General features: G+C 37.4%; 3 protein-coding genes across 8 annotated transcripts; 2 read left to right on the top strand and 1 right to left on the bottom strand.

The window, feature by feature from the left end:
- Positions 1-95: 95 nt before the first annotated feature.
- Positions 96-15,089, top strand: LOC104114006 (protein FRIGIDA-ESSENTIAL 1-like). Of its 4 annotated transcripts, none has more exons than XR_690310.4 (7): positions 96-1,227; positions 11,628-11,801; positions 11,930-12,134; positions 12,276-12,472; positions 12,566-13,734; positions 13,822-13,959; positions 14,067-15,089. XR_690310.4 is itself a non-coding variant. In XM_070182112.1 (7 exons), exons 3-7 carry the CDS (start codon positions 11,723-11,725, stop codon positions 13,849-13,851), a joined length of 1,680 nt encoding a protein of 559 aa, XP_070038213.1. In that variant the 5' UTR covers positions 1,092-1,227; positions 3,159-3,652; positions 11,628-11,722; the 3' UTR covers positions 13,852-14,094. The 4 variants fall into 4 exon arrangements, 3 of the variants coding, with proteins under 3 accessions (XP_009622638.1, XP_070038213.1, XP_018632443.1); XM_070182112.1 differs by adding an exon at positions 3,159-3,652 and having other exon boundaries at positions 1,092-1,227; positions 13,822-14,094; XM_009624343.4 differs by having other exon boundaries at positions 13,822-14,094.
- A 3,299-nt stretch (positions 15,090-18,388) lies between these two features.
- LOC104114008 (mitochondrial arginine transporter BAC1) lies at positions 18,389-24,364 on the top strand. Of its 3 annotated transcripts, none has more exons than XR_011410213.1 (9): positions 18,389-18,629; positions 19,467-19,556; positions 20,324-20,425; positions 20,606-20,710; positions 20,791-20,889; positions 20,960-21,195; positions 21,306-21,404; positions 21,480-21,619; positions 24,227-24,364. XR_011410213.1 is itself a non-coding variant. In XM_009624348.4 (9 exons), coding segments are annotated over exons 1-9 (921 nt in total). In that variant the 5' UTR covers positions 18,389-18,533; the 3' UTR covers positions 24,228-24,364. The 3 variants fall into 3 exon arrangements, 2 of the variants coding, with proteins under 2 accessions (XP_009622643.1, XP_070038211.1); XM_009624348.4 differs by having other exon boundaries at positions 20,960-21,148; XM_070182110.1 differs by lacking the exon at positions 24,227-24,364 and adding an exon at positions 22,517-23,023 and having other exon boundaries at positions 20,960-21,148.
- LOC104114007 (squamosa promoter-binding protein 1) lies at positions 22,194-24,513 on the bottom strand. The gene is made up of 2 exons (XM_033660728.2): positions 24,209-24,513; positions 22,194-22,614 (listed from the first exon to the last, which is right to left on the bottom strand). Exons 1-2 carry the CDS (start codon positions 24,511-24,513, stop codon positions 22,497-22,499), a joined length of 423 nt encoding a protein of 140 aa, XP_033516619.1. The 3' UTR covers positions 22,194-22,496.
- Positions 24,514-27,606: the final 3,093 nt, after the last annotated feature.

Below are 27,606 nucleotides of genomic sequence, written 5' to 3'. Positions count from 1 at the left end.
GATCCGTCTTCGCCACTAACATTCTTGCACTCCAAAATTTGCCTGCACACAGAATATCCACTGAATTTTAATTCACTATCTTATTCACAAACTCACCATCCACAATTCACAATCATCAAGAAGCTCATACACACATATTTTTCATGTATTTCTTCACCTGAATGCTGCAAATTTCCAATAGAAAGAGTCTCGTCCACCTCTCTTTACCCATGACATTGCAGTAGTCTCTTCTCAATTTTCACATCATCCATTTGACAGAAACAATTCTTGTGATTATTTTCTTATTCCAATTTCCGTTGGAATCTAATTAGTGGTGGATTTTGTGGGTGAAAATGAGAGAACAATCTTGCAATGATGGTTCTTGGGGGAGCAGAGGTGTATGTGGGAATTTAAAAAAATGGGGAAAAGAGGGGTTTGTGGCTGCTGGTTTGTTTTCTATGTTTTGAAAAATGGGGGTCTTGATATGGTTGATTCTGATAGAAAAATCACGGAAGGGGAAGCATAATGGTTGGGGCTGAAGATTATTATAAGATGTAATTAGGAGGAATTTATGAGTTTTGTTTAGGGAGGTGACTGAGGGAGAAGATGGAGATGAAGCGGACCAGGGTTCTGTCTAGTTTGTTTCTTTTTCTTTCTTTTTTTCTGTTTTGAAAAAGGAAGGGTTTTCGTTTGTTTTTTGTTTAAGTTAATGACACGTGTCATATCATTACTGGTTCGTGATATACACTTGTTGAAAAAAGTGGTCAAACGCAGAAGGAGAGTTTATTAGACCACTTTAAAAAGGTTAAGCGGACAAAGTAATTTTTGTCCTCAAAAACTAATTCAGGATAACTTATATAATTTGCCTTAAATTTTGGATTACTTTTAAAATTATAGCTTCAATTAGCAAAGGGTAAGTAAGAACCGAATTTCATAAAACCCGAATAGAACCGACCAATGGACGCCTACTCCTTTCCACCAAAAAAACAATTTATGAATTCACTCCTTAGACCTCAATGCCCCGATACTCATCGGTTGCGGTGGCTGATCCACTAAACAACAACTCAATCCCGATACCCAAATCCTCTGTTAACGTGGACGAGTATGCGCCTTCTATACCGCAATTTCCTTTAGTTCCAGTATTAATTGCATCACAGTACGAAGAAATTGAGGTTGAAGAAGCAACTAAAAACAGAGAAGAAAATAGTGAAGGATTAGCTCCACTCCACGAAGAAAATCATAAAAAAGGTTCGTTCTTTAAGAAATAAATTCCATTTTATTTATGTAGATTTTTTGGTGCTATAACTTTTGGGTGTTTACTATTTTGTGACTGCATGTCTTTAGTTTCGCTGTTTGGCTTTATTTGTCTTTTATTATCAAATGGACGAGCATATGATATATAGTGTACAAGTTCCAATCTTTATGATAAAATATGTTGGTTTCGATTTAGTAGTTGGCCCCAGTTTCTTTTGCATTTTTATTTATCATTTAATCACTGCTTTCCTGAAGCATGGTAAATTAATCTGAGCTGATTTTATGGGGCAAGTTCACCTGAGCCGAGGGTTATCAGAAACAACCTCTCTATCTATATACTAATCTCCCCGGAGCCCACTTGTGAGATTATACTGGGTTGTTGGTTGTTTTTGTTGATTTTATGGGGCAAGTAGTAACAAGTTAGGTCGAACCCTTTGGCAGAAAAAAGCCTAGTAATTAAGTGGAGAAGAATAGAGGAGCAGGTGCCAGGTGGTCTTCAGGATTTCTTGGTTATCAAAAATCGTTAGGGTAGTGTCACTTCGGTCATTGCGGATAAACTGACCTTACCATTTTTTTATTTCAGAATAAGCCTAGAGCTTTGAGAGGCAATTGTACTTGCTGGCAAAAGAATTTGGAGATTCGTTTTTCTGTTAAAAACTATCCTTCATGATCGAGATTTAACCCTTGCCGCCTAAGAAATAGGGTGATTGGGGATATGGACCTGAACTCGGGACACGAGAGGGTTGTAGCATGTCGTAGGATGGTTGTTCTCGGCATGCTTTGGTGTTGATGTCCTACTTTTGTAATTGTTCCTCTTATAGGATTGGCTTATGCAATATATGCATCCAAATGGAGTAAACACTCAAAAACAGGGGGAAAATGGGCGAAACCCCACCGATTTGGGGTTGACTTCCTGTTTGTAGTTCCGTTACCTTCTTGACATTCCTTGTATGCCATGCTCGTTTGTTCTCCTCATTCTTCATGATTATTGTCATGATTCAGTCTTTTCGATTTTCATTTTGAATTGTTGAGTCCACACGTCAGCTATTTAGGTATGGGAAGGTCTCTTTATATGGTCTTAGACAATTCTCACTTCATGAACTAGCCTTTGACGTTTAGTTAGGCCCAAGTTTCATTTCTTTATTATGTTATTAGAGGAGGCCTATTCCAATTCTTGGTTTACCAATGTTGGGCCCCCTTATCATGCACACTCTAGTTGGCAAGCTTGGGCGTGCAAAGAGGGAAGGGGTGTTGAGTTCCCACATCAGATGGGAGGGTCTGTTTATATGATCTTGCACAATCCTGACCTTATGAGCGAGCTTTGAGGTTGAGTTACGCCCAAGGTCGGCATGTTGAAGACATAATTAGGTAAACAAAAGCGTCCTCTCTCCAATAGCTTTAGTTTTTAAATGAGATGGTCACACACTTCAAGATTGGAATCAGAGCAAGGTTTTTGGTTCTGAGTGTCACCGCCATCCGTTATCAAACAAAATTTCACGTGCTTGGCTCAGGATCGAGCCCACTTGTGAGGAACGTGTTGAAGACATACTTAAATAAATAAGATGTGCTCTCTCTAACAGCTTAAACTTTTAGATGAGATGGTCACACAATTCAACTTGAATCACAGATAATATAAAAAAGGACTTGCCCTGTGCACAAAGCATCCTGCATTCACGCCAGTGTTTTGAATAGCGTGCGGCGACAAATAGCGACGAGGGCTCGCTTCACTAAGGCGAGAGGCGAGAAGCGAAGCGCTCGCCTTTTTTATGTGAAGCGACAATTTATACAAAAGATAATATATATATATATAAAACTAAAAACTCTATAGCAATAATATATTAATAAATATCTCAATTCAAAAATTAAAAACTCAATAGTCATAGTAGATTCATAAACTAAAACAAACAACATTTATTTTTCTTCAGGTTTGAAATAAAGCTCTCTGCCTCTGCCTAAAGTGAAGTTGTGAAGGAATTGAAAAACAAAAAACAGAGCAAAAAAAGAAAGAAGAAGAGAAGAAGAACAAAAAGAAAGACAGAAGTCAGAACAGACTAAAAACAGGGTGTTGCTTGATAAAAAACATAGCAAAAGAAAAAAAGAAGAAGAGAAGAAAAAGAAAAAGGAAGAAAAAACAGAGCAAAAGCAGACTCTGTTCTGTTGACTGCTGCTTGATCAAAAGCAGAGGCAAAAAAAAAAAAAAGAAGAAAAAGGAAGAAAGAAAGAAAGACTGAAGAAAGAAGAAACAAGAAGAAAAAAAAAAAGGAAACTCGAAGAAGAAGAGAAGCATACCTGGGTCGACTTGGATGAAGAAGAAAATGGCAGAATCTCGAGATGTGGCTAGGTCGACCACTGTGGCTATGGCTGGAGAAAGAAATCGATGTGGCTGTTTTGTTGTTTGAAGCGTGAAGAAGAAAGAAATGTCTGAAAGCTCAAAGCCCTAATCGCGAGTCGTTTTCTTTAATCACTGCTCTTTTTTTTTTTTTAAAAGCGACGCTACAGTCACATCTCGCTACATTGTCGCCTCTCGCTACACAGGCAGAAGCGAGCGCTATTTGTAAAACGCAACACAGCAGAAAAGCGATGGAGGCTCGCATCGCTACGCCTCACGCTATTAGCGCTAAGGCGAGCGCTATTTACAACCCTGATTCACGCGGTTCGGGGAAGGAGCCCGCCCTACCCTAATGCAAGCATTATTGGCTGCTTCCACAACTCGGATCACAGATGATATCTTTTTTATAATTATATCTTTTCCTATATTTGATGTCAATGCAATTTCCGGCTCACTTTTCTATTGTGGCCTTCATTGTTCTTCCTTGTTACCTCCTTTATAAAAGGAATCTTTGTACAATGTTTTTAAAGGGAAAAACGTAAACAAATGACAAATATCCATGTGTCTTGAAGCGAAAGGCGGGAAGGGAAGCGCATGCTTCTTTGAAGTGCATCGCACAATTCACAACATTAAAAATACCAAACATATGATTTAAAGTGTAATAATCAAATTGCGATTCCTCTACCGATCCAAAAAAGTTTCCAATATACAATAATGATTATATTAGTCCAACTCCTCAAAATTGATATTAAAAGAACTGGCCACTTTTTTGTTGGGATCAATTTGCATGTCATCGTTTGATTCCGCACTTCTACGAAGCTTTATGGCTTCACCTATGAAGTGACAATCCCTTGCTCCACATTGCTTCATTGCTTTAATCTACGAAGCAATGGCTTTTAATAACACTGCTATGAGATGTTGAGTCCATATAAGTCTAGAGTAAATATGCACTATTATTTTCATAGTGTCACATATGGGGCGCAATCTTGAGATCCTAACTCCCTCCAAAGTAAGGGTTATTCTTTTTGTTGGCATAATAGGCAAATAGACATCCATTCTTGCACGAAATTCTGTACCAACCCTCCAACTCCACAGATTATCATCCAAACTTCTTAAATGTTCAAAAACAGTGTGTTAAACACCTTTGACCGTTGATAGTGCTTTTGTGGCACTGAGCACGAATGTTTCTAATTAATCCCTATAATCCGTGGATGTAGGTGGGATTCAACTCTATTGAGTTTGAGGGAATGACATGCAATTGTTTGTGGTGTAGGTGGTGTGTGTTCTTAATGAAGAGGAAGGGGATGGTGAAGATTTAAGATGGAGAGATGGTGGTTGTGTTGAACCAGTGTTGTCAAAGGCGTGCTTAAGCCCGGAAGCGAGGCTCAAAACATGTTGAGCGCTTCGCCTCGCTTTGTAGACGCTTTAGTGTTACATCAAGGCTCTAAGGCATACTTTTCCTAGCCAATGAATGTAATCCTGAAAAGGCGACATTAAACAATTGATATTTCACTTTATCGTAATTTGTTTTTTCAATTTCTCTGTCCATATATTTGTTATTCATGCTTATAATTATTAGTCTTGGACTGCATATACATATTTTTACTTTTTCTCCAGTTGCACCTTTTTTCATTAAAACCCACACTTTATTCGCGATTTGCGCTTAAAGCCCCAACGGACCTTAGAGCTTTTTTGCACATTTCCCCTTTGATAACACTGTGTTGAACTATGACCAATGCTGAAAAATGGTGGAGCTATGGATTTTGTTGGTGGTCAGTCTTCTATTAGGAATGAGCGTCAGAGTGAATTAGATTCTTATGAGGGAGAAGATTACTGGAGGAGTTTTTCAAGGAGAAGATGGTCGGAAAACTTTGTGGTTAGAAAGAGAACTGGGATGGATTTGGGATTTTTTTTTTTTTTTTAAAGTAGCTTTTTGAAAATAAATGGTGATGTGGCCTGGTGTATCTGATGTAGATACCGACGTGTATTCACGTCAACGCGATTAAGAAATACGCAAAGTAGTTTTAGGTAGATACTGACATGTATTCACATCAACACAATTAAGAGAACATAGAGTCAGAGGTGTTTAAAACATTGGTTTTGAACAGTTTCAGATGTCTAGATGAAAACCTGTGGAGTTGGGGGGTCAAGCACAAAAATCCATGCAAATACAAAACTCTATTTGCCTATTAAGCCTTTTTTCCCCACTCTACCAAATGTGATTTCTTCTCGTCTTTTAGTTCCCACTAAAAAGTATCTCCAATCTATCAACTATAGTGGATGGGGTAAAATATAGCCACATACTATGTGGGTAACTTATAAAAATATCTTCAACTTTCCTCCCTTAGGCAAATATAGTTATTCCAACTATTAAGTCTTTTCTAGAGAATTTTTCTATGACATGCTGTTAGAGTTCTTTGTCCTTGAATTTCCTTCATAGAGGAAGTCCCAAATACGTAGTCAATACTCAATACTGGGACCACTTTCCTGATTCACTCATGGTTAGTGTCAAAGTATGGATTCTTGCGCAACCCCAGCTGGTACCAGTTTGGCCTTATGTATGTATTCGCAGCCTCGGCACAACTTTAAACATGCTACTAAATAAGTACGGCAGTAATCTACCCTATGATTCATAGGGGTTAGAAGTATCATTTGCAAACAATAGATATGATATGGTGATCATTCCTTTTCTTTCCTGGCCAACCTCAAACCTTTCTTTTGAATTCCCTTAGACAATGTTTCCTCTATGATTATACTGAAGCTTGAAAGCCCCATTGCGATCTGATAAGGATCTCCCCTTTACCCCCCAGACTCTCTAAAGAATTCACATGTGGTGCCATTCAAAAGGACGAAAAACCCCATTATAGACATATTGCCTAATCTGTTTTCTCCACCGTTGTATATGGTTATGGGATCATATATATGTTTGATCATATGTATGCTTTTTCAAAGTATAATTGTACTAACAAATTCGGCGTACTAACAAATTCGGCTGTCCAATTCTCAGTCTAATCTTGTGTCTACTAACTCATAAGCTATCAAACAAGAAGTTTTCTCCCTGCAAATGCATATTGAGGTGATTAGGTTATCCAACACGAGTTTCAATATCCTTTCAAGTGTTATTGTTATTATTTTTAGATACTTCTCAAGGCTAAAAAACCTAAATTCCTTAATATCATTAGCTCCACTCTTTTTCGTAGTAAGCACAGTAAATGAACTTGACCTCTTGAACAATTTGAACTCTTATTGAAAGAACACAAACAGTAGAATTCGGAAAGATCAAATGATCATCCAGAGTTGCAAATACCATGCATAAAAACTTAGTGGTGATAACCTAATGTTGAGTTTTCTCCATTTATATGGATATTACCTAGACCATGGATTTAAGATGGTTCAGAAGTATTGATCAAGACCTTGTTTCCAATATTGCGTGTCTCTTATGCATGCACCTGTTGTTGTTACCAAGGAATTAGAGATGCTTAAAGGAGTTTTGTGGGACACTAAGAACGAGGTCAAAACTTGAAGGCAGTTACATCTTTGATAAAGAGGCAAAGGGGTTCGAGATGAGAGGTTTGAGTGTCTTCAACAAAGCTAATTCTGAGAAATAATTATGGGGTTTTGGCAACGAGGTGCATGCTTTATGAGAAGGAGGGGGGGACTCTTCCTCAAACCCACCCCCATTGCCCCATTACCATCCCTAAATATGGAAATATGCAATGTAGGATTTCCTTAAGGTTTGTTCTGCACCATTATCTATTGGCCTTATTATTTAGCAATAAAGTTTCATGTGCCTTAACTTTGCTTGTGTGAGCTTGCTCATATTACTGGTCCTAAACACAAATAAACCACATTGCTCATATGGGGTTGCGGTATGCTTGAAGCTAGCGTAAAACATGTCAATTTATGATGAATCCTTATATAACAAATATCATTGGGGTGTGCCCACCTAGGCATGCATACATCGGCACCCAAATGTGATAGAAAAATGGGCAAGGGGTTGTATCACATTGTCGCATGGGTGTGAGGAAGTATGAGCAAGGATTCCCACATCACGGAGAGGTCTTGGTAAAGAAGTTAGTTGCGCCACATCAGTGTCCAGATGTGGTGCAAAATATGAAAGGGTTCCCATAACATGGATGGGTGTGGGTAAAGTAGCTAGTTCCACCATATCAGTGCCTGGATGTGGTGCAAAATAAGAAAATCTTCTCACATCATGGACAAATAAGGGTAAAAGAGCTAGTCTAAGAAAGTCGGATCCGGGTAGGTAGCTGGAACATAGGCACTTTGAGTGGATACCCTAAAAAGGAGGAGCGTGGATATTGCAGGCTTATAGGAAACTAAATAAATGGATAGGGCTAAAGCCTATAGAAATAGGTAACATGAGTTATAAATTACGGTATTGTGAGATAGATAAAATAGGAATGTAGTGAAAATTATTGTAGAACCGAGACTTATAGATAAGATTATAAAGGTAAAATGAGTCGGAGATAGGATTATTGCACTAAAGATTGTATGGCGAAAAGAGACAATCAATGATATTATTGGCTATGCTTCACAATATGATTAGATGTAGAAGGTATAGCTAAGTTTTGGGAGGATATGTACACTTTGGTTCAAGGGATTCCAGGAGACAATAAATCTTTATAGGGGGAGATTTAAATGGTCATGTAGATGAAGATAGTGACAGTTTTGAACAAGTACACTGGGATTATGGTTATGGTTACTAGGAATGACGAAGGGAAGGTCGTCTCAATATTCGCTTTAGCTTATGATTTAGTGATAGCTAGCACATACTTTAAAAAAAGAGATTCTCACCTAATAACTTATATAAGTGGGGGTAACCATAGTCAAATAAACTTTATCCTTCCAAAAAAGCGTGATAGAACTACATGCAAGGACGGTAAAATTATTCCAGGAAAAGTGATGACAACCCAACATAGGTTAGTGATTTTAAATGTAAAGCTTAAGAGTAGAGTGAAAAAAAAGAAGACAATTTGCAAACAACCGCAAATTAGGTGGTCGACATTAAAAGGCGTTAACAATTAGCGTTTTAAGAAAAACTACCAGAGAATGGAGCTTGGTACGTAGAGGACGTAGACATCCTGTGGAAGGAAATGTCAGGTTGCATTAAAAATGTAGTAATTGAATCGTTAGGTGTGTCTAAAGCTCTAGGACTCGAAGACAGGAATTCTGGTGGTGAATTGAGGAGGTACAAAGAGTTACTAAAGCTAAAAGAAAGTGCTATAGGAAGTTGCCTAAAGTAGAAGACGAGGAAGCCTTTGGAGAAAGAGTACGACCTGCAAACAACCGCTAATTAGGTGGTGGGCATTAAAGGGTGCTTACGGATTAGCGTTTTAAGAAAAACTACGAGAGAAGGGAGCTAAGGACATAGAGGAGGATGCAGACATTCTATGGAGGGAACTATTAGGGTGCATTAAAAAAGTAAATGAATTGTTAGGTGTTTTTAAAGATCTAGGACTCGACCACATGAATCCCGGTGGTGAAATGATGAGGTATAAAGAGTTATTAAAGCTAAAGAAAGTGCTATATGAAGTTGCTAAAAGCAGAAGACAGGGAAGCCTTTGAAGGATACAAGAGGGAAGCTAAGAAGGCTATTAATAAAGCTCGAGTGGAAGCTCTAGATGACTTGTACCAAAAGCTAGGGAAATAACGAGGTCACGGAGCTATTGATCAGTTGTTCAACTTGAATCAAGACAATGACATTTTGGACCTCTACACATCTGTGCATGATAGAAACGTTTACACTCGTAGAATTAGGCAAACAAAGGTAAAGGATGCCTTGAAAAATATGAGGATTGGAGTGCTTGTGGTAAGCACCCTCCACTTCCAACCAAGAGGTTGTGAGTTCGAGTCACCCCAAGAGCAAGGTGGGGAGTTCTTGGAGGGAGGGAGCCGAGGGTCTATTGGAAATAGCCTCTCTATCCCAGGGTAGGGGTAAGGTCTGCGTACACACTACCCTCCCCAGACCCTACTAGTAGGATTATACTGAGTTGTTATTGTTGTTGTTGTTGGAGTGCTTGTGGTTCAGATAGTATCCTGATAGAGGTTCAGAAGTGTCATGGAGAGGGAGTAGAATGGTTCACCAAGCTATTCAATGCTATACTAAAAAGTGGTAGGATGCCCGACGAGTGAATACGCTGATTCCAAATTTTAAGAACAACGGAAATATCAAAGTTGTGCAAAATATCTTAATATTGAGCTCAGGAGCCATATGATGAAGCTATAGGAAAGAGTAATAGAGCGTAAATGTAAGAATATACAAGTGTGATAGACAACCAGTTTGGGTTAATGCTTGGTAGATCTGTAACCGAGGCTATATTCTCGCGAAGAAGATTGATGAAAATTAATCGTAGAAAGGAAGAAAGATCTACACATGGTGTTCATTGACCTAGAGAAAGCACATGTAGAGTACCATGAAAGGTCCTTAGGTGGGTAATAGAAAAAAAAGGAATTCATATTAAATACTCCCTTTATCCTAATTTATGTGAAGGGGTTCGGAGTACGAGGGTCAAATCACTTAATTGTTTATGTGAATTCGGTTATAGATTCTTCATATTTTTTAAAATAAAATTTATACATTTGCAAACTACATGAAAAGTACTACAAGTCAACATAGGTAGTGATTCAAAATAAGAGTCTAAGAAAATCATAATCAAAGAAAAATTTGTTCGACTCCCAAAAAGTAATACCTTCATATAAAATGGGATAGAGAGAGTATATAAATGTCACAAAGCACATGTATGAATGAGCCGTCATTAGCGTGAGAATAGTAGTAGAAGATACAAAAAAGTTTCTCATAACAATGGATCTACACCAGGGATCATTATTGAACCTCTACTTGTTTACCCTAGTTTTGGATGTGCTAACTAATACGATACAATATGAGGTCCCATGGTATATGCTATTTATTGAGAGTATTGTGTTAATGGACGAAACCGGCGTGGGCGTCAACCAAAAACATGAACTATGGAGATTAAAGGTTTTAGGATTAGTAGAAATAAGATTGAATACTTGCACTGCAGGTTTAGTCAGCATGAGAAAAGCAAAATTGAGGTGAGACTAAACGAAATTGCAGTGCCAAAATAGAAATACGTTAGATATATATGATCGTTGTTTCAAGAGAATGGAATGATAAATGAAGATGTTACTTATAGAATTAAAACCGATAGTTGAAATGGAGAAGTGCTACTATCAGGGTGTTATGTGATAGGAGGATGCGTACTAAAGTAAAAGGTAAGTTGTACAAAAAAATTATAGGACCAACAAAATGCTAGTGAATGTTGGGCCACTAAATCTAATGTATTTACGAGATGAATGTTACAGAGATGCGGATGCTAGAATTGATGTGTGGTCATACAAAATTAGATAAGATAAAAAATGACCATATTCGTCGGAAAGTGAAAATAACACGCATTGAAAATAACATGAGAGAAGGCTCCTAGATAGTTTGGTCATGTCCTGCATCGACCTAACAAATGCATCGGTCCGTAGGTGTGAAACTATGGCGAGTGAAGGTGTTAAAAAAGAACAAGGTAGACCTAAAATCACATGTAAGGAAATTGTCTTAAAATACCTATAATTTCTTAGAATCAATACAGAGTAGTTAAAAATAGGGCACAATAGAAGAAAAAGATCCATATAGGTAATATCTACTAGTTGAGAATAGGTTTAGTCTTGTTAGTACGTTGATTTTAAACCTATTGCTTTTGTCTAGGAGTGTTTTGACCTTATCATAAATTTAATATTTAAACTATTATTTATAGATATGTAACTTATTTTTCACTCTTATTTTTATTTGGTATGTTGATGACATGAGTTGAGCTTTAATGGAGAGACATGGTTAGTGAGGATACATGTAGCCGATCCCAACATGTTTGGGACTGAGGCCTAGTAGTTGTTGTAAGGTTTGTGTGCACGGTAGATCTGGTAAGACAGACAATGGTTTTCATGCTTAGGTAGAGTTTTCGGGTAGATAAATGTTAGGGTATCCGCCAAAAAGTTGTTCCATTGCTATTTGACTTACTCTGATCTTTCTTCCTTGTAGATGGAACCCACATTCTGGAGCCTGTGGGTCTTGAAGAGCACTTAAGATCAGGAATTTCTACTCCAAAACAATCTGTAGTAAATCCTGATACCACTATGCTTGAAGAGGGTAGTGGCAGTTGCAGAATATCTAATTCAGATGAAAGAAGAGAAAAGAATGATTCAAGTTTGGATGGTGAGAACTCTTGTTAAATTAAATGGGAAACATTCCGATATTACTTATCAATTAAAAAAATTGAACATTCTGATCTCCTGTAACAAGAGTCATAGAGATTCACTGGGATCCTATTGGGGCTCTTGCAGGAAAAAGAATGGTCGTGCTTTCTGATCCTCAAGCTCTTAGATACAGTGGGAAAAGGATAACCCATGTAATCCAGCCTTTTGATCATGAAGCAAGTGCTGATATAGTAAATAGTGATGCTTCTAGCAAGGAAGTTATTGGTGCCCAATTCTCTGAAGGAGGAGGTCATCAAGAAGCGTCTGAGGATTTACGACAAACATCATCAAGGTTTATTATACTGGTCCTGGTTCAATTCTTTAGTCGTACTAGGAAGTTGGGTCTTATGCTGCTTTTGAATATCTCCTTGTTGGAAGTTTGTTTTGGCTATATTTCAAGTAGAACCAAGTCTTGATATTCTGGATTTTCCAGGTTGGATGTTCCGAAGATTAGGCTAAGAAGTTTGTCCCCTGCTGATGATTCTAGTGGTGGAAATAAAAGACCAGCAGATAGAAGTGAGTTTTACTCTAGAAGTTGGTGCATCAAAGGAAGGGATCCTCTAACTAGCCATGATAATGACGGTGTTTTAGATGCTGCAAAGATGAAAAGCAAACTCATAGATGGAGAAGGTAATATCAAACTAGTTTTATAGGAATGGGTTAACCTTAAGTATTGCACAGCCTTGCATTACTAATCCTGACAAAGTAACTTCTGCCTTATAGGTTCAAAAAATACCACTGAAAGACTAGCAGCAGATTGTTTTTCTGATTTGGCACCATCTGCAGTTCGATGTGGAGAAAATCAAAGGTTGAATAGTGACATTGAATTGCATATGCATAGCGATGAGCATCGGTCAAACATACCGTTTAGAGACATCGAAAGGGAGACTCTTGGATGTAAATCCTACTTGGCTGGTTATGGAAGCTCTTCATCACTATTACTCAAAGATGATTCTCTTAATAAAAATAGCTATCATAGTGGAGTGCTTCTAAGTAGCTCAGTACTGTCATCTTACAAGTATCAGAACGCTGAAGTTCCGTCTTATAGCTCAGTTTTGGACGACACGAGTTATAAGAGGTCCCAGCTTATACTCGGAAATCATCATTATCCACACTTGAATCACTCTGTGGATAGGTGGCCTTCTTATCTTACTTCTTCTTCAAACCTAGATCCGGTTAGTGATCAGAAGCTTTTAGACCATAGTCGAGCATATTGTTCTTCTAGGTCAATCTCAAACAAGTCTTCAGCACTTCCTGGTTCTGGAACTGGGCCTTTCTCTTGGACTCATTTATCAAGGGACATGGAACACTCACGTGATTATAAGACCAAGGTGTATTTTGATGACTGGAAGCCTTCTGTGCCTTTTCAACCATCAACCTTTCTTAGTCAAATTATTCCCCCTCCAGAAAGTCTGTATGATCCGATTCGTGATAGCATTGAGCAAACCAGCGCAGCAGAGAAAGATTTGACTGCCGATGAAAGAGAAACAACTGATAGAGCTACAACTCATCAAGAAAACGTGAATACCTCTTCAAAAGAAGAAAAGCACCCAAGACCAGTTAATCCCAGAGGCCAAAAAAGGACACAATCAAAATTAGAGAGGCCCAGACACAACTATGAAATTGATAATGACTTTAGGAGAGATGGATCTGTGAACTATGAATCAGGAGTTTTGAAGCATTTTCGTGCTGCTCTTGTGGAATTCGTCAAAGAATTGCTGAAGCCAACTTGGCATGAAGGTCTCTTGATTAGGGATGCATATAAGATGATTGTTAAGAAATCAGTAGATAAGGTCATTAACTCTTTGCAACCTGATCAAATTCCTGATACGACTGAATCCATTAAGCAGTATCTCTCTGTTTCTAAGCCAAAAGTAGCTAAGCTCATTGAGGTGAGTCAACACTTTGGAACAGTACTCACTGACTGTGGCTGAGTCTTTCTTCCCTGAACTTGACAATTGATTTATCTGTGATTGCAGGGGTATGTGGAGAAATATGGAAAATCTTGAGATGAATTTTGCTCTACGTGCTGCCATCAGTCAGGAATTGGTGAAACACGTCATTGTGGGACAACTTTTGTTTCTACTAAGGGGCTAGAATCAAAATGTTAATTTTTCGTATGGATTTCTTCTTATAAGATAAGACCTTTTTTGCTGCTTTATGGCTCGAAAGTGTTTGGAATCTTCTATGATTTCTTGGTAATAGTTTGATTCAATCTTGGTAGGGAAATAATATTTGCTAATGTGCCATCATCTTCGCTGGAGTCAACTACTAGATTACTGCTCCTGTCATACTTATCTCTGTGCTTTTTCCTCATTGGATGCTCTGGCATTGAGAAGGAAGGATGTATTTAGATGCAATAGGCCGTGGAGGAGACCACTGATAATCCAGGAATCTTCAATCTGACGTCAACAGCTAGTCTCACAATTTGGCACTTACGTCCTGACATTGTCATTGTATACTCCCGCAAGTCGGAAGGCAGTGGGAAAATGAGGAGGACACGGCGCGACATCTATTAGCAGCCAATTCTCCATACAAATAGAGGCATCTATAAGAAAGATACTTTGATGGCTTTGGCGTGAAGGTCTCATTAGCTCGTATAAGGCTCCGGGTCTGAACCGTAGTTTGTGCTCTTTGCACTTTTAAAAGTTAGGAAACTAAAACATCCTAATAGTTGAAGGAAGGTAATAAAGACGAGTAGGAGCAGATTGTGCCTTTGAAGATAAACAAACACGACATTTCGTTAGTAAGGGAAGTGTCAACTTCTTTCTCCAGGGTTACATGAAGTAGATTGGGAGGTCTTTCATCCCTTGTCTTTGAATAGGGGAATATGTCCTCATAAAATCTTTCTCCAATCAACTTAGCTGGTTAGATATTGACTAGTGCAAGTAATACATGAAATAAACTAGCAACCATAGTTCGTGACAAAGTATTGGATAGCAAGCAAGGATACTTTTGTTTGTTTCTTCTACACTAAACATGGGAGTTTATGGATAATTATAGATCAGTGGTTACCTAGTGAACTTTGATTTGATCCCCTTGAGTAAGAGGCACCCACCTCATCCGGGGAGAGGTTCACTATGATGGGAGGATCTTGACTGGGAAACGGAGGTTTAGGTTTGAGCAGCTTTTTGTTCATTCAATCCTTAGATAAGGGTGTAATGGTCAATTGTGCTAGACATTCTTGTACTTTGAAAAGTAAAGTATTCCATGTGAGGAACAACCAAACTACTAGATTTGTTGTGCATTTGACCTTTTAAATAGCCATGGTAACCAATTTTAACATATAGGATATCTTAAGAGCTTGATGGGAGATTGAGGCAAAAAAACGCGAAGTGATTTCTTCATTTTTGCCTAAACCTTGATGGGCAAAATTACTTGGCATCCGCGTCGATGGGAGGTAAGTAGGTACTCGGTGGCATAGTCGCAGTGTGTGCAAGCTGGCTCGAACACCACCGCAAATTTTTAAAAATACTTCTGTTACAGGTAAAAAGGAGGTCATGTGGAATTTGGTTGTTGTCGTTAACACTATTTCTCTATGTTGATAGAACTGTGGATGTTGTATTGACATGCTGATCTTTTGAGTGGTACTCTGCCAAAAACAGTGCAATAGTATGGTCAGATGCAATGGCATTCTCTGGTGGGCAATCTATGTTGGATTGCAATCTCCTTGGCTCTATAGCCATCTCATTAAGCATTGAGTTGTTAACTAAAGCTGCGTAAGAATTATTCCGAGTCTAATCATGTGTTGAACCAGCAGGAAGTGCAATGAGTTGGATGTTTAATTAGTGAGGATCCAGTCTTAAGATAATGTAAGTTTTATTTGCAGGTCCAAGCAAATACTATGCACTAAGGAGTCGTTTGGTACGCGGACTAAATTATCCCGGGATTATAATCCTGGAATTATAATCCCTAGATTAATTTATCTCACTCCAGGTGGGATAAAATTATACTAAGTTTGATGGAATAAGGTGGGATAAGATTGGGATATCCAGGATTAAGTCTGAGACTAAGTTTATATTATGTTTGGTTGACAGTATAGGATAAATTTATACCGTCAATCAAACAAATATAAATTTAGTACCACACCTTATTCCACCTTATCCCGCGTACCAAACGACCCCTAAGAGATAATTGGAGATTTTGGCTTGAAACAACAGGAGTTTTCTTGAGCCTTTGCTTGTATAACATGGCAATGACATAGTTTGCAGTAGAACTAGTTACTGAGCATCCTATGACATGTAACGATGTGCAAACGACATTAGAAGCGACAATAACTGTTCTTTTGGCTTGAAAGCTAAGGTCAATAGCGCAATAAAGGTCCTAGACAGTGCATTGCAACTTCTTTGTTAGTCTAAGTTAGTGGCTTTTGGCTAACTCTTCTTATATTAGTTGGCTCTTGATTGTGGAACTTAAAAATCCTCCTGATTTCTGTATTTATCGCACTTATGCCCTTTAGGTTTCATAGAGCATTATAAACGACTTGAAATTCAAAGATTTTATAAGGAATCTTAACCTTAAACACTAAATTCTTCCAAAGGATAGCACATGTATTGTTTTGTTGCTCATTCTATGCTTCTGTTAGTTTTAATGAGTAGAGGATCCTATCAGAACTGTCACACTCTTATCACATGAAAAGGGAATTTCATAGTCAAATTACAATATTTATCCAGCTCAGACAGAAATAGGGGATTCAGTGGTCATGTGCATATACTTTGGAAGAGTAAGACAACTCTCCAAGAAGAGGCGGACCTATGCTATACAAAGAGGGGTTGCTGACATCCGTAAAGTTAGGCAAAAATTTCATATATACATAAAGAGGAATTAATTCATATGTTATTATTTTTTGTATATGTATGTGAGGTAATGCTAATTTTTGAAGCTGCATGCATACATGATGCGTACATGTGCACGGAGGCGGACCCAAGTGGTGGCTAGCGGGTTCAACTGAACCCGCTTCACAAAAAAATGATACTGTGTATATGTATAAATTAGGATTAAAGCTGTGTAAATTTTGCATAAATATTTTATTTGAACTCACTTGACAACTATTATTTTACAACTAAATTTATATACTTCTAAGATTGAACCCGCTTGCATAAAATTTTGGGTCCGCCACTAGGCGGACCTATGTACAGAAAAGAAGGGTCACCGAATCTCATTAACCTCTGCAAAAATTCTAAATATATATGTGAATATATAGTGAAAACAATTAAAACATGCACTCTACATGACACACTAGCACACACAACACACACCACACAAATAAATACACTATCATTTTGCAGTTGACTACACACGCCGGACTCCTTTTTTTTTTTCCCACATGCACAGCATCAAAAAGAAAAAAAACCCAAAACTTTTGCCGGACTTCTATATTTTTTTGCTTTCTTAACATGCAATTAATTAAATATTTGACCTTTAAAATTATATATCAAATTTTATTCTCTTTCGACTATCAGCGTAATGCTATAGTTTGGTCCAAACTTGTCAATTGCCTCCTTGATATATGGAGATATTTAATTACAAGTATATTGTTAGACAAAGAAATCGATAGAGATATATATATATATATGCTCAAAATATTTAAATACCAAATTATATAAGTTGGTTGCAAATGATTGTATTTGATTATCTGTATATGGTACATTCGTAACAGGGTTCAATCCTAATCCTACCAATTATGCCTTAATATCATCTAATATTAATTATTTTTTCATTCCGTCCTGCTTACATAATTTAATATTATAAAAGATGATCGTAATTTCGTTGTTTTTTTTTTTTTGTTTTTTTGTTTTTACTTTTATTTTAAGTATAACTGATCTTCTCAATCTAAGTCTAGAGATCATGCTTTGCTTATGTAGATAGAGACATAGTAACACATTTTATGAAAAGAACAAACTCACAATATAGCCCTAGTCTAAAACAACTTATTTGGATTTGTGATATTTTGGCATCCGTCTCGACAATATTTGACTTGAATTGGCAAAAAATGTATTTAAAGTCAAAGTTGAATTTTTTTTTTAGTGAATTCGGTAGAAAAAATATAAAGAACGATCACTTGTGTTTGGAGTAGGTTTAAAATGATCTCTCAAAATATATTTAAGAGCAATTTTGATCCTCTAAATTACAAAAGTGAACACGTTTAATCTCCATAAAATATTTAACAAACTCTAGTGGTTAGATATAACAAAAACGTGTTAAAAAGATGTAACTAGAAATGCCAGAAAATACTGTCAAATTTATAAATTGCACCATAAAAATTTGTATCAGACACTAGAAATAGATTTTAAAAAAAATTGCACTTCATACTAAAAAATAACAAAAACTACAAAAACTGTACCGCAAAAGTGAGGTCATGTTAAATCAATTTCTTCAGAGTTTCGTAACTTTAACAATGAAAGTGTATTAAATATTTAATGTGGACCAAAAGTACTCACTTTTGACAAACATAAGAGACTATTTTGAACTTTTCCCAAACATTAGGGATAACTTTTGTTATTTTCTCGAATTTGGTAATAACCAAAAGATGGAATTAGTATTGTTACAAAAAGTGTCAGTTCCCTCAGAGAGCAAATTATTGGATTTTATCACTGAGCTAAAAACCCTTCAAAAACCCAGCACAATTCCAAAAAACAGCTGCATAGATAACTGAGAAGACAGCAAATACTTAAGTGGGAAGAAAAGAGAAATGGATCCGGGAAGTTCCGGGTACAAGGACTATGTAGCGGGTCTAATGGCCGGTATTGCTATGGTTATTACTGGTCACCCTTTTGATACTGTCAAGGTAAATTCCTCTACAGAAATACCCATTTGCATTACTGAATTGATTTATGCAATCGTAATTTAACCCCTTTTTTTCATTTATCGTGTAGAATTTTGGACAAATAAGGCTCCTGGTTTTTTGTGTGTTCATAGATGAATGGCTAGAACTAGATGCAGCACAATTTTGAGATTTCTGTATTTTGTTGTTTTTGGCCGTTAGATGTAGTTAACCCAATAAACCACATGTTTCCCCTGGAATTAGTTAGAGAACTTCTACTACCTTCTTATTAGAATTTGCATAATATTGGTATGAGATGAGTTTAAATAGAGTAACATGGTCGGCGAGAATTCATATTGTCGATTATATTATGAAATGAGATGAGTTTAAATAGAGTAACATGGTCAGTGAGGATTCATATATTCTGGTTTTTACAATTGCTTTGTCTTACTTTATTCATCCTCGCTATTGAAAAGTCTAAGTAAAATGTTTTAGGAAATAGGGTAAGGTATTTTCTTTGAAGCACATCATAATGTCGCTAGAGGCGGATCTAGGAACTTTAAAGGCTCGAGTTCAAGATTCAGCACAGCACATTTGATTTACTTGGTTTGAAATCTATTATTTATACTTTAGTGGATTTCTTAACACACATACAGGATCTGAGCCAAAGCTACTAGGTTCGGTTTGAATAAACCTAGTAACACTACATCCGCCCTTGAATGTCACCTCTGCGAGATGTTAGAATTTTATGTTTAGGGAAGATCTTAATAGTATCATATACTATATACTTGTGCAGGCGTTAGAGGTTCTTGTGACTTTCTCTGGGTCTGCCTATTGAATTAAGTGAAATGTATTTGTCAGGTGAAGCTCCAGAAACACAATACAGAAGCTCGTGGAATAAAGTACAATAATGGATTGCATTGTGCTGCTAGAATATTACAAACTGAAGGAGTATGCCTCTCAACTTTTTCCTAGATCCAACTTTGAGCTTTACCTGTCTATTTATTGGAATGTTGTTTAGTTGGTGGAACGTGTAATCTCTTTACTTAAATGCTTTTCTGATGTTGAAAGATCCTATTATTTTCAATCCATCCGCAGTTTTCGATAAGCCTTGTCTTCTATATACTAAATGTGATATATCTTTACTTGCGCTATTCATTCTTCTTGTGCCGAGGGTCTATCGGAAACAGCCTCTCTACTCCTCCGGAGTAGGGGTAAGGTCTGCGTACACACTACCCTCCCGTTACCCCATTTGTGGGATTTCACAGGGTGGTTGTTGTTGTTGTTGTTGCTATTTATATTCATGAGCATGTTCATGCGCGTATGATCTTATTGTTTATTCCGTTGAAGATCTGTCTAAAGTTTCTGGTTACTGAAGTAGAACGTAAACAGATCTGAGGAAACAGAACTCACTAGAGGCTCTTTTACATAAATGCCAAGTTGTGCCGCCATGACCGTTTGTCAAGTAGAATTGCCACCAAATCCTGTTACTTTTTTATACAAGAACCTAGTTTCTGTTTTTTCAAATAAATTGAGATAATATTTTTTTACCTATAAGCCTTATCTTATATCCTTTTTTATTGAGTACACCAGAAAAAGTCGATTTTTGTTGTCTATGCTGCAATTATTATTTTTTTCTTTTGTTCTTTTTTCTTCTTGTGTGGCACAGGGATTCAGGGCTCTGAAGGACCTGGGCTGATAAAGATTTTCTGTGTCAGGTTAAGGGGCTATATCGAGGAGCTACATCTTCGTTCATTGGCATGGCCTTTGAGAGCTCACTTGTATTTGGTATTTACTCCCAAACAAAACTACTGCTGCAGGTTTGTTCAACGTTCATCCAGCGATGATTTTACTGTGTCTTTCAATTCGAAGATTGTCAGTTATATGTTGAAAGCCAACTACTCTTAGAACCGTTAACTTGTATCTTGGAACTTTGGCGATTTTGTGACAATATCTCAGTAGTTTGTTATTAATGACGAACATTTGGTGTTTGCTTAAAGGGTGGACCAGATGGAGGTAAGCCCCAACCTCGTGCAATAGTTCCTTCAGCTGCCTTTGGAGGAGCTATTATCAGCTTCATTCTATGCCCATCAGAACTGGTGAAGGTAAGTGATGCGAGAGTTCATAACATCCTGCTGTAGAATTACTTGGAAAGTATCATCCTTGATATATCTGTGATTTCCAGTGTAGGATGCAAGTTCAAGGTGCTGATTCTGTGGTACCAAGCTCCAGTAGATATAGTGGTCCACTTGAGTGTGCTGTTAAAACTGTAAAAAGTGAAGGGGTGAGAAATTTATTGATCGATGCAAATTTGGCTTCTGGTGTGCGTTTAAGCTGACAAACAACCTCTCCAGATCACAGGCATATTTCGAGGAGGCTTCACGACTTTACTAAGAGAATCTTTGGGAAACGCTGTCTTCTTTAGTACATATGAATATGTTCGTTATCACTTGCATCTACAACTGAAAGGTGCTTCCTCTGAGTCAAGCCACTTGGTTGATGTTGGAGTTGGAATAATGAGTGGTGGTCTCGGTGGTATAGCAGTGAGTATTCTTGGTTGGAATTACCACATTCTTTATGACTTCTCCTTGTAACTTTACTTGATTAGTCTACCTCTTGTCCTTGTTTTGTTCTGTACTGTTTGTAAACTTTCCATGTGATGCTCTATCCACAATTAATTGGTGCATCTGCCCTTTCCAGTGTTGGTCAGCAGTTCTGCCGTTGGATGTAGCAAAAACTATAATTCAGACTACCCCAGAGAAAAACCATACGAGAAATCCGTTTCTCATTTTAAAATCGGTAATTACCATAATCTCTTGTATTTTGAACTTGAAAATTACTACACGAAATGCCTGAATCAGTTTATTATTGTAGATTTATGGGAGATCAGGTCTTAGAGGATGCTATACGGGTCTAGGTCCTACAATTGTGAGAGCTTTTCCTGCTAATGCAGCTGCAATTGTCGCATGGGAGTTGTCTGCCAAATTGTTGGGAATCAAGCGTGATTTGAACTAGTAAGAAATCCTGATTGCTGCCAATACTATTCTGGTTGCCTGCTTGGCTTAAAGCTTTAGAGGCTCGTGGCAAGGTTACTCCATGATTCTTTTGATGTGCCCTCACCGTCGCACTACTAATTTGGCACAAGCACGTTATTTTTTTAATGAGATAATCCGAGCATCTTTAATAGCTTTGTGGTTCTCTCACTTTCTTTTTTTCCCTTTATTCAAAGGACCAAAGGTAGTATCGTAGCTTGATTGATGTGGTTGGTTATTGGTCAAAGTTAATTGAAGTTGGAGTGTTCTTCTTAAGCTTTATTGCACAACATTATTAGCTGCAATATTGGTGATATATTCTGTGAAAAACGGTTTTGCGTACTCCAATCTGCTTCAGTGCAGTCGAATACTAACTATATGCCTAATTGAACAGGTCAATTCTACCTGTTTCTCACACACAGTTTATATTTTGTGATGCTCATTGAGTGCTGTTTTGTTGCATGAGGTGAAAAGCATTTTTAAGCTAGACTCAAGCTCTGTGAGAGTGATGATAATTAGAAAAATTAAAGAAACTTTGTAAGTGTGAGATGGCATGTCAAGAGGGAAGTTTTCAAGCAGCATCCATATGTAACACAGCATAATTATATTTTCAGTCTACGAACTATCAAAGTACTAACAGACAAAGTTAATGACACACTCTTTCATACTCCTTTCTTTTCAAGCGAAATGAAATTACTACTCAATGCATACCTTACATGATAATTTTTGTTAAAAAGGAAAATTGGATAGTGACAGAAGAGAGCGAGCATGGTAAAACCGTGATTATATTTTTCAGTGGGAGTTTATCTTCCATCAGTCCACAAGTAGGTGATTTCTCTGCCATTGGACTGATGCCCCTTTAACTTGACCCTTCTCCAGGAGAATCACATGAACTTTTACGACGGCGTTCATTGTGGCCTGCCAAACGTCTCCTGCAACTCCTTTTTGCTTCATCGAACTCTCCCAACTGATGAAACCTGCATATTATAAATTCATGATATAAAAGAAATGAAATTCCGCAGAAAAGTTCTGAGAGGACACAAGACAACCAAGATACAACATCCTTGCAACAAAATAGAGCTAGAAAAAAGACCGTAAATAAAGATCTGGTTGGTTCCATTCTAGTCACTAAGGGAAAGGGATCTAGGAAGAAAAAGCTTTGCCCTTGCTTATTTCTTTGTCTTACTGTTGGTTCTTACTCAGTTTTTATGTTTCAGTTGTCAGGCCATGGTGAGTTTACAGTACTTAATTTTTACCTATGCCTAGAGTTTGCAACTTAAAAGCAGCTGATTAAAAGATCAGTAAAATCCGTGCGATGTGTATAGACTTTCATCATTGATGAGAGACTACAGATTGTTATAGGAAATGAGTGAATCTTTAGCATGCCCTAATATTAGTTGAATCAAGCCTACCTCCTGCTTTTGGAATAGAAAATTGGGTGTCAAGAATAAGCCCTGTTTGAGAGGAGAGAAATTATTTGTTCTCCGTAGTAGTAATATTTTGTCTGTCTTTATAGGAAATGAAGGTACCTTCTGGGAATAACCCAGTATCAGATGCAATAATCTTACCTTGGAGGTTCAGATATTTATCCCGTCAGTATCTTCGGTCCAGGTTTCCTGCCTGCCGAATAAATGCAGGGAACGACAAAGAATTCCCATTTTGAGACTCGACAACAGATTGTTCTCCATACTAGTGTTATTGATTTAGAATGCCCTTACCTTTGAATTTAAAGCAGCACTGAGCACAATGAAATTCATACAAAAGAAATTACCGTTATTATAGTAGTTTGATTTGGGAAAGGGAGCCTTGGCGTAACTGCTAAAGCTGTTGCCATATGACCAGGAGGTCACGGGTTCAAGCCGTGGAAATAGCCTCCTGCAGAAATGTAGGGTAAGGCTGCGTACAATAGACCCTTGTGGTTCCGCCCTTTCTCGGATCCCGCGCATAGCGGGAGCTTAGTGCATCAGGCTGCCCCCATAGTTGTTTGATTTGGCTTTGGTTCCATGCTATGTGAATCTGAAGGCTATCTAATCTGTAGACTCAATGAGCTTTTTATGAAGAATATATTGTTATTTTAAACAGCATAAATACAAGGATATTAGTGGATTTGTTGTTCACCCAGAACTATGTTTCTTAAATAAAATGATACCCGAAGCATAACATGTGAGGAGGATTACCAGCCTTGCAACTTTATGCCACTCTGGTTTTGTTCTTGTTGAAGGTGATGGTCTTTGATGTAGATGCATTAGGGCTTTAGCTAAAGTTATCCTGTTTTGTGGTCATCGGCTAATTGAAATGCTTGTTTGTGTGCCTAGTGGCTGTGTGTGTTCTAAGCTATGCATATAACTGCATTTTAATGTTATCGTAAGACAACACAAAGACACATATACAAACTAGAAATGCATAGAATTTAACTTTTGTACACTGACCGTGTAATTTAACCTGTTGTAGCAAATTGCCTGCCTTATTTTCCAAGTGTATAGGCAGTTCCTTGTAATTATCTTTTAGGTGATCTCATCGGTGTATAGAAGTTAAACTCAAATGCATATTGAAAGATTTAGAGTTTTGAACCTGCTGCATTGCTGACAGAAACGCTGTCGGAGTCCACCAATAAGTACTGCTGGAGCCTTTGCATGAAATTCACAGACCTTGTGGCGGCGATGGTATGTCTTGGCATTTGCCATATCTGCAGTGCAGTCCTCAATTTGACAGGAAGGCAGCTTTGAACCCTCTCCGCCAGGTACCTTCCTTCCCGAGTGAGTCAAGACCCTCTTCCTTTTGTTGTCCTCCACAACATCTTCGTCTTCCTCGTCATCCTCCTCTTCCATTTCTGCTGCCGTCATGCTTCTCTTCTCTTCCCATTTGCTAGTTTCCATCTCTTTGTGGGGAAGCAAACAAGTTGGGAAAAACTAGAGAGAGGAGCACAAGAATATGAGAAAATGAATAAAGTGATACTTGAAATAAATAAAGGTGAAAGAGAAGGGAAAGAATATGTGAGGACCACAAAGTTCCATACCTTTCTGCTTCTATGTGAAGTCTGGTAAGTGGAGAACAGGATTTGGATTAAAGATGAGCTAAAGATACTACAATTTGATAGGTTTCTCGTACAGAATGGGGAAAGTTTATGTTGACAGATGAAGCTACTTTTATTGGCCTCAAACTTACAACAAGGACTTCGACTTTAACGTGACCTAGCATTATTGCATGAGAGAGAAGAACGTGACAATCCATAACATTAACATAGTACAGGGAATATGAAAGTCATTTATGATGTCTTTGCTTCCATATGTTTTTGTATCACCTATTGAATTTACTCCTTGTTACCTCTTTTCCTTCTTTTTTTTTATAACTGTGCTGTGTGGGCCAGCTTGCGCGCACCTTGATTAAATTCTACGAAATACGTGCTACCTCCTACCAGCAATAGGTACCATGTGACTTTATCCACCAAGGCTTACACATATGGGAAGAAAACACCTAATGCTTTTATTTCTACTGAGATTTGAACCTGAGACATCAGGTTCTCAACCCACTTCATTGATCATTAAGCCATACTTTTTCGTAAGGGAGGTAATTTGTTGGAAGTCAGCAAACCTAGGGGCTCAGGCAGGATTCGAGACAAAGGGATTCAAAAAACACTAAATGTCACTGTTAAAAGTGGAACCTATGATCTTAAGTATTTTTTGAATCCTTTTTGCCACTATACTATAAACATTTTCAGATTTTTAATAAGATGCAACGATCAATATATATATATATATATATATATATATGACCACCCTTGACCAATGTGGCTCCGCCGCTGCAGAACTCTCATCTGGTATTGTAAATGTTAGATTCTGAATTCAATTGACCACCCTTGGCAATGTGGCTCTGCCACTGCAAAACTCTCTTCTGTTATTGTAAATGTTAGATTTTGTTTCAAATGACTAAATTGGGTTGCCATTGATGTCGAGCAAATTCTTTCCCAGCCTATTTCTTGCAAGGAATGGAGGTGAGAGGTCAAGGGCCAGTGCTCGTTCATTTATTTTTCCCAGTAGTTCTTCACCCCCTCGTAGTGTTTGATAGTTAAGTTGAACCTCTGTGGGATTAAGAGTCAGCACTTCTATTCTTTATATGCCTATTTTCTGAACCTCTCTGGCAGACATATAAAAAAAGAAATTGATTTATCATTTGTAATATATATTCATCCCGCAATTCCAATTAACCGATTCATTGAATAATTCCTGAGTAAATTATTAAACTAATAAGAGTTGTATCGTCTAACTTCATTCAAAAATGAAACTTGAAGGATCTTGTCTGGACGGAGATGTGTCTTTCCTAAGCAAGACGGTAAAAAAACAATAAAAACTTTTATGAATACATAAGACCTTAGAAAAATCTCCATCCTTCTCTTACCATCAATCATACCCACATTTGATGTTTACTCCAAGCTGATTAATGCATGACACGTTTTTCATATATACTTTTATGACTTGATCATAATTAATTTATACGTATTTGCTCCTTAATTAATCGCTTAAACTTGGTAGATAATTAATGTGATTTGGTGTAAAGTTTTTTTCTCCCTTGTCCTAGGAGATAAACTTAACCGTTTCCAAGGCATTAAGATAGGTGTTCTAGACAACGTTGTAGAATAAGTGACAGCAAACCAGGCTATTATGTGAATCATTACTCAAATTCATCTACCTAAAAGCATCCTTATTTTGAATAGTTTGAGGTTTCACCCAATACCAGCTTCTAATTAATAGACACATATACTGCCAACTCCCCCATTCATTAAATAGTGAAGATCACCAAGATTTTGCAATTCTTCGAATTTGTTCATATTCCAAGAGCTCAGATCGCTATTGAATAAAGACGTACGTAGTAGCATCTGTCTTGGCAATAGTTTTCAAGCAAGGACGATTCCTTTGTTTTTACATAGGGGAAAAGTAATCACAGCAAAGGCTAGCACGGCCTACTGATTTAATGAACTAGCCTATTTTTCGGTTGTGGCGTTTGCTTAAAGATCTCTTATTTATTCTTTTTTGTCTATACTTGGCCACTTAGTTTGCACTGCTGCCTCTATCATATCACATAGGAATATAAGTATTAAAATGATTTCAAGCATCTTTTTTGGTCCACAGTTGTGATTCTCACTCGTACTAGGATTACTCCGTATAGAGCCGGACCCAGAAATTTAACACGACAGAGCACAGTATTCTGCTTAACCAGTGCCCCTAAAAGCTTTTAGTGTTTAGGGTGCCAAGTAATTTAAATTAATCATTTTCAAAGTATCCACATGTATATACACTGCTGAAGTTTACGAGATCCGGTAACCTTTCAATATTACATATAGGTTCCTCGGACCGTAGCTAATAGCAATATGGAAATATTTTTTAGAATTGGATTCCAAATTGATCTTTCGAAGCTGCATCCTGATGAAATTTTAAGGTAGCGTCGTTTGTATATCTGTTGATAAAGATACATGACTATAAGATGCAAATGCCTACGGTCAAAATTTGAAAAATGGCGAATAGTTTTATGTACCTTAATGATTTATAGTTATGTAACAATCTTCAAACTAATCTTACCAAGTTTAATTATTCAATTTTCATGGAGAAAGAGCCCTCTCACAAAATGAAATAGTACTAATAGCATATGACACACGTTAAGAAAATAATATAAATTAAATGTGCTTGCTCTTGGCGCTAGGGGCCGTTGCTCTCGTAAATCACCCATTTCTTATTCAAAAGCCCATCTACAAACTTCAGCTACTTTCTTTTGAGCTAGTCAAGCGTTGAACAAGAACTTAAAAGAATCTTAGTCATGCTATAATTTACTGCAAATAAAAGTGTACATATGTATATATGTGAAAATAAAATCCACGAGGAGTCAATGTTGATACTCAATTTTGCCCTTATATTTTATAAAGTATTATGTATACTTTCAAAATATCACTTTGCATTATTACCCAATTTACAAGGTCC

Source organism: Nicotiana tomentosiformis, chromosome 8 (genome assembly GCF_000390325.3).
Source record: "Nicotiana tomentosiformis chromosome 8, ASM39032v3, whole genome shotgun sequence".
Lineage (NCBI taxonomy): Eukaryota > Viridiplantae > Streptophyta > Magnoliopsida > Solanales > Solanaceae > Nicotiana > Nicotiana tomentosiformis.
Note: the sequence above shows the minus strand (reverse complement) of the source record. Positions and strands in the feature narration are given on the sequence as shown.

Coding starts and splice junctions, on each gene's coding strand:
- LOC104114006 (XM_009624343.4), top strand. CDS start 996: ATGCCCCGATACTCATCGGTTGCGGTGGCTGATCCACTAAACAACAAC. Junction 12,135..12,275: donor TTACGACAAACATCATCAAG/GTTTATTATACT, acceptor TGGATTTTCCAG/GTTGGATGTTCCGAAGATTA. Junction 12,473..12,565: donor CAAACTCATAGATGGAGAAG/GTAATATCAAAC, acceptor TCTGCCTTATAG/GTTCAAAAAATACCACTGAA.
- LOC104114008 (XM_009624348.4), top strand. CDS start 18,534: ATGGATCCGGGAAGTTCCGGGTACAAGGACTATGTAGCGGGTCTAATG. Junction 18,630..19,466: donor ACCCTTTTGATACTGTCAAG/GTAAATTCCTCT, acceptor TGTATTTGTCAG/GTGAAGCTCCAGAAACACAA. Junction 20,711..20,790: donor GCCCATCAGAACTGGTGAAG/GTAAGTGATGCG, acceptor TGTGATTTCCAG/TGTAGGATGCAAGTTCAAGG.
- LOC104114007 (XM_033660728.2), bottom strand. CDS start 24,513: ATGGAAACTAGCAAATGGGAAGAGAAGAGAAGCATGACGGCAGCAGAA. Junction 22,615..24,208: donor TTCTGTCAGCAATGCAGCAG/GTTCAAAACTCT, acceptor TATAATATGCAG/GTTTCATCAGTTGGGAGAGT.